The sequence below is a fragment of the Sus scrofa genome, chromosome 5, assembly GCF_054392235.1.
Source record: "Sus scrofa isolate SSC_HxYL_T2T_F1_AM1 chromosome 5, Sscrofa_HxYL_maternal_Yorkshire_Landrace_v2.0, whole genome shotgun sequence".
Lineage (NCBI taxonomy): Eukaryota > Metazoa > Chordata > Mammalia > Artiodactyla > Suidae > Sus > Sus scrofa.
The window spans coordinates 94,134,980-94,149,395 of record NC_139387.1 but is presented as its reverse complement, the minus strand read 5'-3'; the positions used below and the strand labels follow the sequence as shown (position 1 = coordinate 94,149,395).

The 14,416-nt window shown below is 40.2% G+C and overlaps 1 protein-coding gene across 14 annotated transcripts in view; it reads left to right on the top strand.

Annotated features, from left to right (window-relative positions):
* CFAP54 (cilia and flagella associated protein 54) overlaps positions 1 to 14,416 on the top strand; it is a 312,009-nt gene that overhangs the window by 229,453 nt on the left and 68,140 nt on the right. For all 14 annotated transcript variants that reach the window (XR_014804323.1, XR_014804322.1, XR_014804320.1 and 11 more), the window contains 4 exons: positions 3,517 to 3,615; positions 4,440 to 4,581; positions 7,107 to 7,280; positions 9,343 to 9,566. Coding sequence is in view for 9 of the 14 variants with exons in the window: in XM_084957512.1 (XP_084813638.1) it covers positions 3,517 to 3,615; positions 4,440 to 4,581; positions 7,107 to 7,280; positions 9,343 to 9,566 (639 nt within the window). In the remaining 5 variants the exon portion in view is untranslated. The remainder of the gene's footprint in view (positions 1 to 3,516; positions 3,616 to 4,439; positions 4,582 to 7,106; positions 7,281 to 9,342; positions 9,567 to 14,416) is intronic.

Below are 14,416 nucleotides of genomic sequence, written 5' to 3'. Positions count from 1 at the left end.
CTGTTCACATCCTTTGCTCATAACCTAAATTGGGTTATCTTTTTTATCATTGAGTTGTAAGAATTTTTCTGTATATGTAAGTGATAAGCTGTATATCTCTTATCGGATATATAATTTGCAAATATATTTTTCCAGTTGGTGGCTTGTCTTATCATACTATTAATGGTATCTTTGGAAACAAAAAAATTTTAATGTTAATAAAGTACAGCTTACCATTTTTTTTTCATTTATGGTTTTGGTAGCTCTGTGCTTAACCCCACATGCTGAAGATTTTCTCTTGATGTTTTCTTCTAAAAGAAAGAAAGTATATGGAAGTTCTCAGGCCAGGGATTCAATGGGCGCTGTAGCTGCGACCTGTGCTGCAGCTGGGGCAACACTAGATACTATAACCCACTGCACCAGGCCAGGGATCAAACATGCGGCTCCTCAGGATCCTGAGATGTTGCAGTCAGATGCTTAACCCACTGTGCCACAGCAGGAACTCTTAAAGGTTTTAGAGCTTTAATGTTTAAGGCCATGATTCATTTTGAATTAATATTTATGTAAAGTGTGAGTCAAGGCTCTAAATTCTTTTTTTTTTTTTTTTTTTTTTGGCTTTATAGGGCTGCACCCATGGCACATGGAGATTCCCAGGCTAGAGGTCTAATTGGAGCTATAGCCGCCAGCCTACGCCAGAGCCACAGCAACACAGGATCCAAGCTGTGTCTGCAACCTACACCACAGCTCACGGCAGCACCGGATCCTCAGCCCACTGAGCAAGGCCAGGGATCGAACCCACAACCCTATGGTTCCTAGTCGGATTCATTAACCACTGAGCCACGACGGGAACTCTTAAACTCATATTTTTGTGCATAGAATCCAGCTGTTCCAACATCATTTGTTGAAAAGACTATCGTCTATTGAAATGCCTTGGCTCCTTTGTCAAAAAGTTTATTGATCATAAATATAAATATTTATTCCTAGCCTCCCAGTTCTATTCCACTGATCTAAAAATCTACCTTTAGGGGTTCCTGCTGTGGTGCAAGGGGATCAGTGGTGTCTTGGGAGCACCGGGACACAGGTTTAATCCCTGGCCCAGCACAGTGGGTTAAGATCTGCTGTTGCTGCAGCTTAGGTTGCAACTGTAGCTGGAGTCTGACCCCTGGCCCCGGGGAACTCTGTAAGCCACAGGCAGCCAAAAAATTAAATTAAAAAAAAAAAAATCTACCTTTATGTGAATATCCACTGTCTTGGTTACTGTGGACCTTTTAGTTAAAGTAGATGTCCTCCAAGTACGTTCTTCCTTTTCAAAATTGTTTTGCTACTTTGAGTCCTTTGCATTTTCATATACCTTTTAGAATCTGCTTGTCAATTTCTGCTGAAAATCTAACAGAATTTTGGTAGGGATTGTGTTGAATCTATAGATCTATAGATCAAAATGTGGAAAATTGGCTTTTTTTTTTTTTTTACAGCACTACACCTCGGCATATGGAAGTTCCCAGACTAGGGGTCAAATGAGAGCTGCAGTCTCCGGCCTATGCCACAGCAACAGCAATGCCAGATCTGAGCTGCGTCTGTGACCTACACTGCAGCTCACAGCAGTGTCAGATCCTTGACCCACTGAGAGAGGCCAGGGGTTGAACCCTTATCATCATGGATACTAGTTGGGTTCTTAACCCACTAAACCATAGCAGGAACTCCGGAAAATAGGCGTCTTAACTATGTTGAATTCTCCAGTTCATGAATATGAACTCTCTCTTCATTTATTTAGTTATTTAGATATTATTAAATATCTAAATGGTTATTTAGATCATTGATAATGCCTTTTACTTTTAAGTGTACAAATTTTGTACATTTTTGTTTTATTTCTATTGTAAATGGATATTTTCTTAATTTAATTTTTGGATTGTTCATTGCTGATACATAGAAATACACTGGATTTATAAGTATTGTGTTTCATATCCTGTGATCTCACTAAACACATTTTTAAACTCTAAAGATGCACGTGTGTGTGTGTGTGTGTGTGTGTGTGTGTGTGTGTGTGTTGGGCTTTTCTACACATAGGGTCATGTCTCCTGTAAACAAAGATAATTTAACTTCATTTCCTATCTAGATGCATTTTTTCCCCTTTTTCTTTGCTGATTTGCGTAAGTCATATCTCCTATGCAATGTTGAACACTTCCTCCTCTAAAAAAATGCCTGCCGTATTTTTTTCCCAGTCTCAATTTTTCCATTCTGAGCCCACAGCTGACCTCAATAAGAGTCTTACTCTTAATTCAAAATGAGCTTTCTTTTTTGAATGTCTGTGTCCCTAATTGTCCTTACAATATACCTATTTAATGTTATTCTGATCATCACTTAATGCCTTGTTTCCTGAATGAAGTAGGTGAATTACCCAAACTTATATAGTCAGTAAGCTGGCAACAGCTACCCAGAGCCCAAGTCGTTTCATTACAACTGGTGACTAGGGTCTTCCTGTCTTGGGACAGGGTTGTATTGCTTAGATTGTCGATTCCCTGTGGCCAGATCTCTCCAATTATCACATACCTCCAAGCTTAACCCTTGATCTCAGCCAGGCCACACTTATGTTGTATTTCCTGCTCTGGCATTAGCAATACTTGCTGCATTTCCTTTTCCTTGGGAGTCCTATAGCTGGATGCAAAAAAAAGGGGCAGGGGAGAATTTTTGTTACTGTGTGTTTTATTCTGCAGTCTTCTGGAAAATTTTAAGACTAGGTCAAGATATGAGCATCAAAAATTAGAATGAGCAGTCTAACTGAATAGTTTTTTCCAGATTAGTTAAATCTTTACAATTGACTATTACTATTTCTAAAATATAAAGCAGACAGATGCTTTGTTGCTGGTGGAGTTTCTTTCTGTTTGCTTCTGCAGTATTGACTTTTTTATGCTTAAAAACTGAACACCCCCACACACATACCCATGTTAAAAGTACCTCCTCTCAATGTTACTTTTTGCTATTCTGTGGGATTTTCAGATTACAGCCAACCCTTTAATAATTTTGTAGTTAGAAAACTGATAGCAAATATCTATCAAAAACCTTGAAGTAATGTTCTGGTTTCTGACATCTTTAAATACAATGTGTTCAATTTATATGGTAAAACGTATATTCTATTAAAATGGTAAATAGCATTTACTTAAAAATGCCACCTGTGTTTATTTTATTGTTATTCAAATAATGTAAACGCATATAGAAAATCACCAAAAGAGATAAAAGATAATCAAGTCACCCTTAAAACCTGGGATAACCACTGTTGATGCTTTTCCATGCTTGTGTATACAGGGAATATATGTGTGTACCTGTGTTTTTAAAAATGGGATCATGCTTTGCATGCTATTTTGTAATCTGTACTTTTCTTTCCCTAATGTAGTTTGAATATCTTTTCACATCAATTGATGCATCTGTATTATTCTTCTTAATGGCTGCATAGTGTTCCACTAAAATCTCATCTGAAGATGAGAAAATCTATCTTGAACCTGTATGATATCTTTATCACAAAACACTTGCCATATTTTCTAGGCTGTTCCCAGAAGGCGTAGTTCTGTTAAAGAACCCACAGTAAACAAATATGAAATGTACAGTTTATTTGCCTGGATTGCAATAAGAGCTGCTATGCAGGTTGGTGTGATTTTTATTTAATTCTTCTTTTTACTGTTACATCTGTTAAGGCAACACAGTGTATCTACCCAAGAGAAAGGGAACTTGCACATTCTGTGGGATTTGCACCAATTATGTTTCTTTGGGATGATTAGAAATGCTCTTTATCTGTGTAGTTTTTAATCTCGATTAGCCAGACTTGGTTTTGTTTGCTTCAGCTTTCCTTTAATGAAAATATTTACTACACCAACATCAAATGCTTTCACTGACATGTGGAATCTGAAAAAAGGACAGACTGAACTTCTTTGCAGAACAGATGCTGACTCACAGGCATTGAAAAGCTTATGGTCTCCGGAGGAGACAGTTTAGGGGGTAGGGGGATGGAAATCCTGTGAAATCAGATTGTTATGATCCTTATACAACTACAGATGTGATCAATTCATTTGAGTAATAAAAAAATAAAATAAAATTTGAACAGAAGAAAAAGGAAAATATTTATTGAATGCATCTTGTGTGCTCTGCACTTGCATAGGTTCTAAGAAACAAGGCACTGGAATTACTTCCAGATACACATGTGCACATATTTGACATTTCGGCAAATATTTTCAATAGCTAGGTGAGGTTATTTTACGTGACTTATTTATTGAGTAAATTGTCAACATTCATGATTTGTTTGACTCTGACATGTTGGGGATCACACATGGTTTTTCCGGTTGTCTTTATTTTTTTCCCCAGTGTATACTGATTATTATTTTATGAGTTCACTTTTCACATTGTTCACCTAATGGATAATCTATGAATCAGAAAGTTTCTGTTTATGAATTCTCATTATGCATTAATTTTAGGTCAGCGAGGCTGTGCTGGCAATTAACCTGCTTATTGGAAAGAAGAATGCTAGAACTGATAAAGTTAGCCAAGGGGCATTACCACATATCCCAGAATTTGCCACCATGGATCTTTTGTCCTCATACACAGATTATTTGCGTGGTATGTTTGAATGTTAGGCATTTTATAAAAGTCTTAGATACATAATGTGTCATCAAGTTTCAGAGATTTAACTGTAGTGATCTGTTGGGTTTTATCTTTAAAAGGACAATAGTTTGGGGAACTCCTGGGAGGAGATAGGGGACTTAGGGTCCAGCTGCTGAAACAGAGGGTCCCCGTCTCACTGTCCACACGTACATGCCCTGCTCCATCCACTGCTGCATTTCGGATGCAGGGCTCTGTGAAGAAAAATGGTTTTCCCTGATTTTTGTGTACCAGTTCACCCATTTCAAATGAGACCCTTGGGGGACTGTTTATTTAAGGAACCTTCTCTAACCCTCTAAAATGTGGACTCACTCTTACACTCTGATGTAATTCCTGTTCTTTTAGTTCGAGTGTGTGTGTGTGTGTGTGTGTGTGTGTGTTTATGCGCACGTGTGTGTTTGAGCTCTTTCTCTTACTAAACTGTCCTCAGCTTCCTGAAGGCAGGGACTTTATCTATTTGATTTGTTGCTCCATCTACAAAAATACCACGCATTGCTTACACATAGCAATTTTTGATATTAAGATTTGTTAAATGAATGAGAGGTTAGCAGAAGTTAAACTTGACCTCACTACTGTTTTTAATCTTCTTTGTTGGTTAGCAAAGTATAACGGGGACCCCTAAGTGAAATCAGCAGTCGCATAAATATTGAACCGTCACCATTTATGCATTCAAAAAAAGTGTTTATTGACTGCTTCCTGTGTGCTAAGCACATACATAGGATCTAAGAAGCGAGGAAGTCAAATCTAACTTTCCGAAGGATATCTTAGCAGCAACAACATCTAATTTTGCTTGGCATGAGGGGAGCTAAAGGCGATGAAGAACATTAAATTTAACCTGATGGGGGTGGGAGCAGTCTTCCTAAAGCCTCTGAAATCACACCCTCACGCAGCAGCTCACTCTGCTGCAGTGAGTCAACTCTCGCTGAGGAGTTAGTGCCTGACACCACCTCTTTCTTTAGCTCCCAGAGAAGAGGTGTCCCAGACTATTTGCCAGTCTGAAAATGGTTTTCCCTGAGGTTAAACCATCAGATGGATTTTTTTAATGCCCAGAGACTCTTTTCTTATTTTTATTGCCTTTGTGCCTGGTGGGATTTTGCTTCATCAGATTTCTGGACTGTGGCCTGGATCTCGGCCGAGGTGCATGGTCTTCCTTAGAATTCCCCTAAGTAGGCTCTGGGCGACAAAACAGGGCAGTCTCGCAGCAGCGTCCGGTCACCGCTTCTTTCTCTGGACACTGCTCGGCCTCTCAGTCCACCCCGGTTCAGGATGCTGGGATGGCAGCTCTCTTAGAAGCACACATTATTGCTTTGCTACAAAGAGAATGAAATATTAATAACGAGGTTGCAGCTTACACCCCGATCCTGTCAAACTGTTGAATTTCTCTCAACCTCAGTCTAATCTGTAGACTGAGTGAATTAGATCTACTTATGGATAAGGCCGAAATCTGAAAACTTCAAACACGGCTATTTCTTTTTCGTAACGGTTCCTTAGTATGTTGCCTTAAGCTGTAGTGTAGGTTGCAGATGCGGCTCAGATCCTGCACTGCTGTGGCTATGGTGTAGGCCTCAGCTGCAGCTCCGATTTGACCCCTAGACAGGGAATATCCATATGCTGCAGGTGCGGCCGTAAAAAGAAAAAAAAAAATTCTTAGTTCATGGATCACACGTAAACATGCATGGCCCTGATTTGGCCCACAGACTGCAGTTTCTCTCTTATAGGTCTAATTGATTCATTTTAAATGCCATCAGATTAATCTCTATTTCTTCAAGTTTCTTTTATTTCCTTTAAATAATACAAACAGTGCTGCCATGTGTCTTGTGCAAGACTCCTGGGGCACATTTATGAGTATCTTCATTTAAAATTTTTTTAGACCTTAAGAGGAAGTTGCTTTCACAAGTAGCGTATGGGAATTCTGATTTCTTCACATGATTACCAATATTTATTATTTTCAGATTTTAGTTTCTGTTAATTCCTGAGAAATAGGAAATGGTATTTCATTTTAACTTGCAATTTTCCTGATTGGGGTGGGAGCTGTGCCCACAGCATGTAAAAGTTCCAAGGCCAGGGATCAAACCCACACCACAGCAGCAACCCAAGCCACTGCAGTGACAGTGCCGAATCCTTAACCCCCCATACAAAAGAACTCCCTGATTTTTTAATGATACTAAAAATTTTGGCTGTTTGAGCTTCCTTTTGCATGAATTGCCTGTTGAAATTTGTTGCCCACATTTCTGTTGGACTATCTGACTTTTTCTTCTTAATTACATTGTAGAGAAAAAATAATTTTTATGTTCTAAATATCTTTTCTCCGTCTATGGTTAGTTGTTTAACTTTGTGTTGGTGACTTTTGTGTTACAAAACAAAATTGTTTTAATTGAATGCAGTCTTAAGTGTCAATCCTTTAAGAGTTGTGCTTTTCTTTTTTCACATATGGGTATTTTGCAAGGAAAGCATATTTGTATTCCAAACTTTTTTACTTTCAGATAACTACCAAGTCGTCTTCCAGACGGGCTACACAGACTCTTGCCCAAGTGATGATACACATGAGAATGCAGATGCCGGAACAAAGCCCCCATCTAAAGTGGATATTACATGGATTCTTCTGCTGCGCTACTATATTCACCTGCAAAGAATTAATAATGTGAGCAAGCTGCTAGGTAAGCTTTTAATGTGTTACGAAAGAATATATTCCTTTCCAGTGGTTGTATAAGTCATTCTTCCTTAGAATTGTAAAATACTTTTAACACTTTCTGAGTGACCTCTCATCAGAAGATGGAAATGACAGGGGTTCTTAACCTGAGCTACATGGACCTTTGAATAAAACAGTATTTCAATATATTTAAAAATATCCTTAGAAGGAGGTGTCCAAAGGCTTCCTCCAAGACTGCCAAAGTGGCTTGTGGCTCAAAACAGTTACAAATCGGAGTGACCATAATGTGACAGCTTTTAAAATGAACGAGATAAATATATGCACCACAGGGGTCATTGCAGCCTTATATACGCTAGCCAGGACATGGAAGCAACCTAAATGTCTATAAATAGAGGAATGGATAAAGACAGTATGGCGCATATGTGCAATGGAATATTACTCAGCTGCAAAAAGTGAATGAAATAATGTCATTTGTAGCAATCTGGATGGACCTGGGGATTATCATACCAAGTGAAGTTAGACGGTGAAAGACACATATCATATGATATCACGTATGTGTGGAATATAAAAAAAGGATACAAATGAATTTATCTGCAGACAGAAATGGGCTCACAGACTTTGAAAACAAACTTATAGTTACCAAAGGGGACAAGTAATCGGGGCGGGATGGACTGGGGGTTTGGGATTGGCACATGCGCACTGTGGTACAATGAATGACTGGCCAACAAGGACCTATCGTGTAGCACAAGGAACTCTACCTAGTGTTCTGTGATGGTCTACGTGGGAAGGGAATGTGAAAAAGAATGGATATGTGTTCATGTATAACTAAATTACTTTGTTGTACAGCAGAAATTATCACAACATTGTAAATCAACGATACTTCAATAAAATTTTTTTAAATGAAAAAAAAAAATGAACAAGATGAAGTTTTGGCTCTAAGGAGATAATGTTCCAGTATCCAGTATGTAAAGAGAAAGGAAATTTAACTCCATGAAGTTTTTGGTTGAGGTTTTTTTGGAAATCATTGATGCTGTCTAGAGAATATCCAAAAAAACGTATACCACCTGCTTCACATCAGTCCATCATGCGGTTTTGTGAACAAGGCATTTATCTGTGCCTGTGAAATTGGTGATCCAGCATTGCTTCTCAGTGCAGACAGTTGGAAGAGACTTTTAACCCATGCCACAGTCCAGTGACGGAAAGGCCAGCAGGGCAAACAGGCAGTGAGAGTGGCTCGGCATGGTTATCGGGAGTTAGCAGTAGAGAGATGAGCACTCGGGAAGGTGCTGGGTAAAGGGGGCATTGTGATGGGGCCTGGCATTGAGTAGCAGAGGCAGTGGGCATTTGCCAGCACAACGGCCCCTAGAGATGCCCTCGCCATCTCAGCTCAACTGACTTCTGATTCGCCTGGTGGTATTTCCCATGTCAGTTGCCCACATTTTACTGCTTTCTGCTCTGGGCTTTCTCTGAAGCCACCGAGGCTCGCCCAGCCTTCAGGCAAGGCAGCCTGGAAGTACCAGGGGGCTCCACATACCTAGGAGTAACCTGCAGCTCATGAGGTGGGGAACTGGGAGATGAACCTTCCAGCTTCCCAGTTTCCTGGAGGAACAACTGTATGTGATTGTGTCAGGAGGTCCTCAGCAGCACGGAGCCCTCCTCGTCCATCGCCGTAGCCCATGGGTAGCTCACTCTCATTGCCTCTTCTCTGGCCAACTTGCGCCATTCTCTCACAAGATCGGTTCTCAAATAAATTCCCTGCACCTAAATTTTTACTTTAAGATTTTTAGGGAAGTGGGAGGGAACACCAAATAAGAGAGCGAGGTAGACTATTTTGCACTGTTAAGTTTGGAACCAGAAGCAGGATCCTCGAATGCTTCTGAGATTTTCCTGTCTTTCTGTGGCAAGAAGCACTTCTATTAGTGTATCAGCTCAGAAAGATGGAGGAAGGTCATGGGCAGCCACTAGCTGAAGTGAGAACATAGAGGAATGTGCTTAATGGGTGAAGGCCAACAGTGTTGAGTCCATTCTGTTCTCTAGCATGACTCTAATTTTTGTCTTTTTCCTTTAAGCCTCTCGGAAGCCAGGATCCGGAATGTCTTTGCCAGATGACACACTTCTGACTTCTCTTTTCAACTCTGGGTTCATGCTGCGCCAAAAAGAAATGCATTTTTTCCTGAAAAGATTCTTACAGCTGTACTCTGCCTCTTGTATTGATGAATTTCCAATAGAACTACTTCAAGTCACAGAGAATCTGTCTTTTTCAGAAAAAATCATATATGACTCATCAAGCAAGGTAATATTTTAAAACATTCTCTGCTTTTGGGAACTGTCTTAGAATGATCCTTCTGTGTCTGAAAGAAGCACATTAACTAACATCAGTGCCGGCACAACGGTTTCTAGCTCCCTCGGAGTTCCGGGGAAAGCTCATTTCTTTCTTACCACGTTGAAAAGCCAGCCAAACACCCTGGACCTTCTGTTATCAAATGTTCTGTTCTACTGATCTCATAAATCTTCAGAATGTCTCCGAATTTTCTATATTCCTGCACATAACAACGTGTCTCAGGGAACCCTTTTGCCAAGATATACACATTTCAGTATCATCACTCTACAGGGAAACGAGACTGAGGCTTTCCAAATCTGTGTCCAATTTCACTACCCTTAGTTTTTTTGGTTTTGTGTTTGTGTTTGTTTGCTTCACCTACGGCATGCGGAAGTTCCTGGGCCAGGGATTGAACCCGTGCCACATCAGTGACCTGAGCCGCTGTAGACCCTGGATCCTTAACCCGCTGTGCTACAAGGTGCTTATATTTTAAATGTGTAATAAGAACCATTCATTTTGTGTATTCTTTGCAATCATGAGTGTGAATAAATAATGAGGGGAAATTTTTAAAGTAAATTAAAAGTTTGAATTTTTTTTTGGGGGGGGGTAAGTGTTATTAAATTGAATACGCTTTCCCCATATGCAATATGGAAGCCTCTTTGAAGTTACCTATTGAAAAGACATAAAAAGAGGAGGATGAATGAAGACATTTTTTAGCTACTAGAGTCTTGGATAATAGAGATGTTGCAGTAAACTACCAAAATAAATGAACTGAAAGATGCTGAAAAAGTAAAGCATTTTAGTAAAAACAAAGGTTTGTTGCAAATTTGGCATTTTCAGCAAACACGTGTTGACTGCTAACACTACGCCAGACACTGTTAGTGGGCCGAGAAACTGGGGATGGAGGGGGCATAGCCTCTGGACATAGTCCCGGTGTGGCAGTAGGGAGACATTGCTGCACTTTGGGGATGATTTTTAAGAGAAAATGGCAGGGTTAATAGCAGAAAGAACAGGAAAATTAAAATGTTAGTTCTACCATCAATAGTGTGTAGGGCTGATCGGCCAAGTACAAATGAAAAGGAGTTATCCAGGAAAGCAATGACAAGGTAACCAAGTTTATGACCATAGGAATGGGGAGGAAGAGATGGATATAAAAGATTTTTATCTTTTGTCTTTTTGGGGCCGCACCTGCAGTATATGGAAGTTCCCAGGCTAGGGGGTCTAGGGAGCTGTAGCTGCAGGCCTACACCACAACCACAGCAGAGCCAGATCCGAGCCGCGTCTGCGACCTACACCACAGTTCACGGCAACGCCGGATCCTTAACCCACTGAGCGAGGCCAGGGATCGAACCTGCAACCTCATCATTCCTAGTCGGATTCATTTCCACTGAGCTATGACGGGAACTCCCCTAAAAGATCTTGCTTAAGTAAAATTGAAAACAAAACCACCAAGCGACCCTTTGGAGATGGAAAGTGAGGGAGAGGGAATGATCAAAGTTTTCCCCCTCATTTGGAACCTCTGTCTGTGATCCTCAGAGCGTGGTGACACCATTAGCAGATACAGTGGAGGCAGGAGGGTGAGAATGTTGGTGGAGAAGCCTGGTATATTCTGCTCCGAGATACAGAATTTGAGATTTTAGTAGAAAATTTAAGAGGACCTAGTGTAAGTTTCCATTATGTATTTGTGAGATGAAGAAGTCAAGTCATGTGCATAGAATTCTTTCAAAACTAGAAAAAAAATCATTCATTTATTTTGAATTATCTTGACATTGGGCTCATCATATAGCACTTTAATTTTTACAGTTACAGACTTGCCCATACCAGACCCCTTCGTGTTTCTGTTGTCAACTCTCTCAGGGAAGTGGCCTGAAAATGTGGCTTGTTCCAAATTGGGATCTTTGCTCATCTTATCCTGCTAGAATATAATAACCTTAGTTTGGGGTAAATAGTAATACATTTTTAAAAAATCACTCAGAACAGGAGAATAGGGTGACTCTTCATAAACTGTGATTTTTAAAAGTAGTAGAAGTAGTGGAAAGACCCTCTGAGGAATATTTAAGAATTCATTCAAAGAAGTGATTCTCAGGGTTATGGAGTCGCCCCCAAGGCTGTGTGTTAGAATCCACATGGGAGGATTTTTTCATATTACTTCCTGGATACGGGGGTATTGGGATGCCTAATATGCAGCCCCCCACCCCACCATTTCCTGCTCCAGATGCTATCTCATTTGAGAAATAGAAGAGTAAGCTATATTGGGACTAAAAAAATACTCAACTTTCTGAGTCATAGAGTTTATATTTACAGTAAATGCTCATCCGAGTTGTGATTGGCAAAGCTGACAGTTCTACCCATCCAGGCTTTTTCTGGGGAGCGGGGGAGGGGAGTCGTGACAGCTTCCTTAAATCTGTGGGGATGGAAAACCCTTTCAAATGTGCTGCATGAAGGAGCAGAGAATGTTCACTCCCTGCAAACAGTATGCTCCAAAGACGAGAGAGCAGAATGACGCATATCCAAAATTCCTTTTCTCAAATTCATCAGTCAGGTAACTCTCCAGGGAGAGGGTGAGAGGGAGTGGAAAGGCCGGGAATGTAATGTTCATGCCCCCCCACCCCACCCAGGGCAGAAAGCAGTGGGAGTGGGAGGTCGTGTTTCCATCTAATACTGGAGTTGAGTCAGCTGTCCTAGGAACCAAGACTACCTTGCCCCATGTCCCGGACGCCTCAGGAGTTGTGAAGCAGGGCAGAGAAAATGGGAAGGTTGAGAACTAGAGTTTCAGTGGATGTCTCTTGTGAATATTTTATTGAGAGTTTGGACACTAATATGTGTGATTTCTTAAACACGGTTTTGAAAGGAACTTTGCTTGTGTATTTCACTCTCAAGGGCAGCCTCTCATTACCCAGCTCCCAAGGATGAGGCTCCAAACACAGAGCCCTGAATACCGTGTAAATACATGTGATGTTTCTCGTGGCAGTAGTGTTATCAAAGAGCTGCTTTACTCTGTTTGCTCTTTTTGGGGGGGTAGAATTAGTGTCACATTCTCCCAGGGTAATCAGCTCTGGAGATCACTGTTGCCTGCTTGACAGGTGCAAGCCACCTAATCATGTGTTCGTTCCACTGGGGTAGACAGCTAACGAGCATGAAGCCTTTTGGATTTAAAAAAAAATAATAAATCCAAGCTTGGCTGATTTTTATAATAACGTTTTTGAGCCTTTAATCACTCAGGGAGCTATTTCAATCAAACTCTGTCCATAATTCGATACCTAAACCCGTGTCTTCCCCACAAAGAAGTAGATGCCTTTCCAGAGCTGCTGTATGTCTAGCTCATCAGCTTTGTGAGTCTGCATGTCGTCAAGTCTGTTGAAGCTTTGTGATGGAAAAACAAAGGTGCCAAGCAAATTACATTAAGAATTCCAAAAACAGAGGATGCGGTTAAAATCGTGCACAATGCTGAGTTACTCATGTTTAGACTCTGTGCCTGCGGCAGACGGAGTAAGGTCAAATATCTGATTAGTGCAAAGTGATTTGTTGTTTATAGGATGACAGCGAGCAAGAGTGCTCCTGCTAGGTCTCTTGTTCGATGGCTTTCAAAGAATAAATCAAACATATCAAAAGTACTCACTGTATAGCCCATCAATTAGCTTATGAAATCAATCCCACTCACGATTAAATATGATGTTTTTAAGAAGAACTAGGAAAATGAAATGCCTATTTTAATAATGACTTCTGTAACAATTTGTTATTACTAGGCCGTCATGCTAAAACACTGTATATATTGAAACAGAAGGTACTTGCTTTTTGTTTCCACTACTTAGTTATTAAATATGAATTATCTGCTAAAATAGTTGTCAGAACCTCTGAAAAGCACTCAGATATGAAAGAAAAAAATGAGAGGAGTTTCAGCAATGGTGCAGTTAGTTAAGGATCCAGTTGCAGTGGCTCAGGTAGTTGCGGAGGCACGAGTTTGATCCCTGGCCTGGTGCAGTGGGTTAAGGATCTGGCGTAGCCACAGCTGTGGCGTAGGCTGTAGCTGTGGCTTGGAATTGATTTCTGACCCAGGAACATCCACATGCCATGGGTGCTGCTAAAAATATATATAAATATATTTTATGTAAATACATATATATATATGTGAGTTTTGTTTTCATTTTTGCTTTTTTTTTTTTTTAGGGCTGCTCTTGCAGCATATGGAGGTTCCCAAGCTAGGGGTTGAGTCAGAGCTACAGCTGCCAGTCTCCACCACAGCCACAGCAACACCAAATCTGAGCCCTGTCTGCAACCAATACCACAGCTCACAGCAATGCTGGATCCTTAACCCACTAATTGAGGCCAGGGCTAAAACCCACATCCTCATGGATACGAGTCAGATTCATCACCCTGAACCACAACAGGAACTCGGAGAAATTTTTTTGGAGTCAATTACTTACCTGACTTGTTGGGTAAACTGCCTGACATAGCATTAATCTTAATTAAGCACTTTAAAATGATTATTTAATGCTAATAGTCTTATTTATTGTGTATTTTGGGTATGCTTTTGTATCAAGGTGCTAATAAATGAGGATTCTGGCTTATGATATCTTGTGATAGTGGATAGACTTTTTTTCAAAGTTTCACCTTTAATGTTACCTTTCAGTCAAGACATTTTTTTTTTACTTAATCAGTAGATAACTTGAAAGGTGAGTGTATTTATTTCTCTTTTTATTTTATTTTGAAGCCTCACATTGACGGTTTGCTGTTTTATCCTGAATAGGCTCAGAAATGAGAGGTACAAAGTCTTAAGAAACACCAGGAATGTCTTTCTAGCCGTTGACATGTTCTCCTTGGTC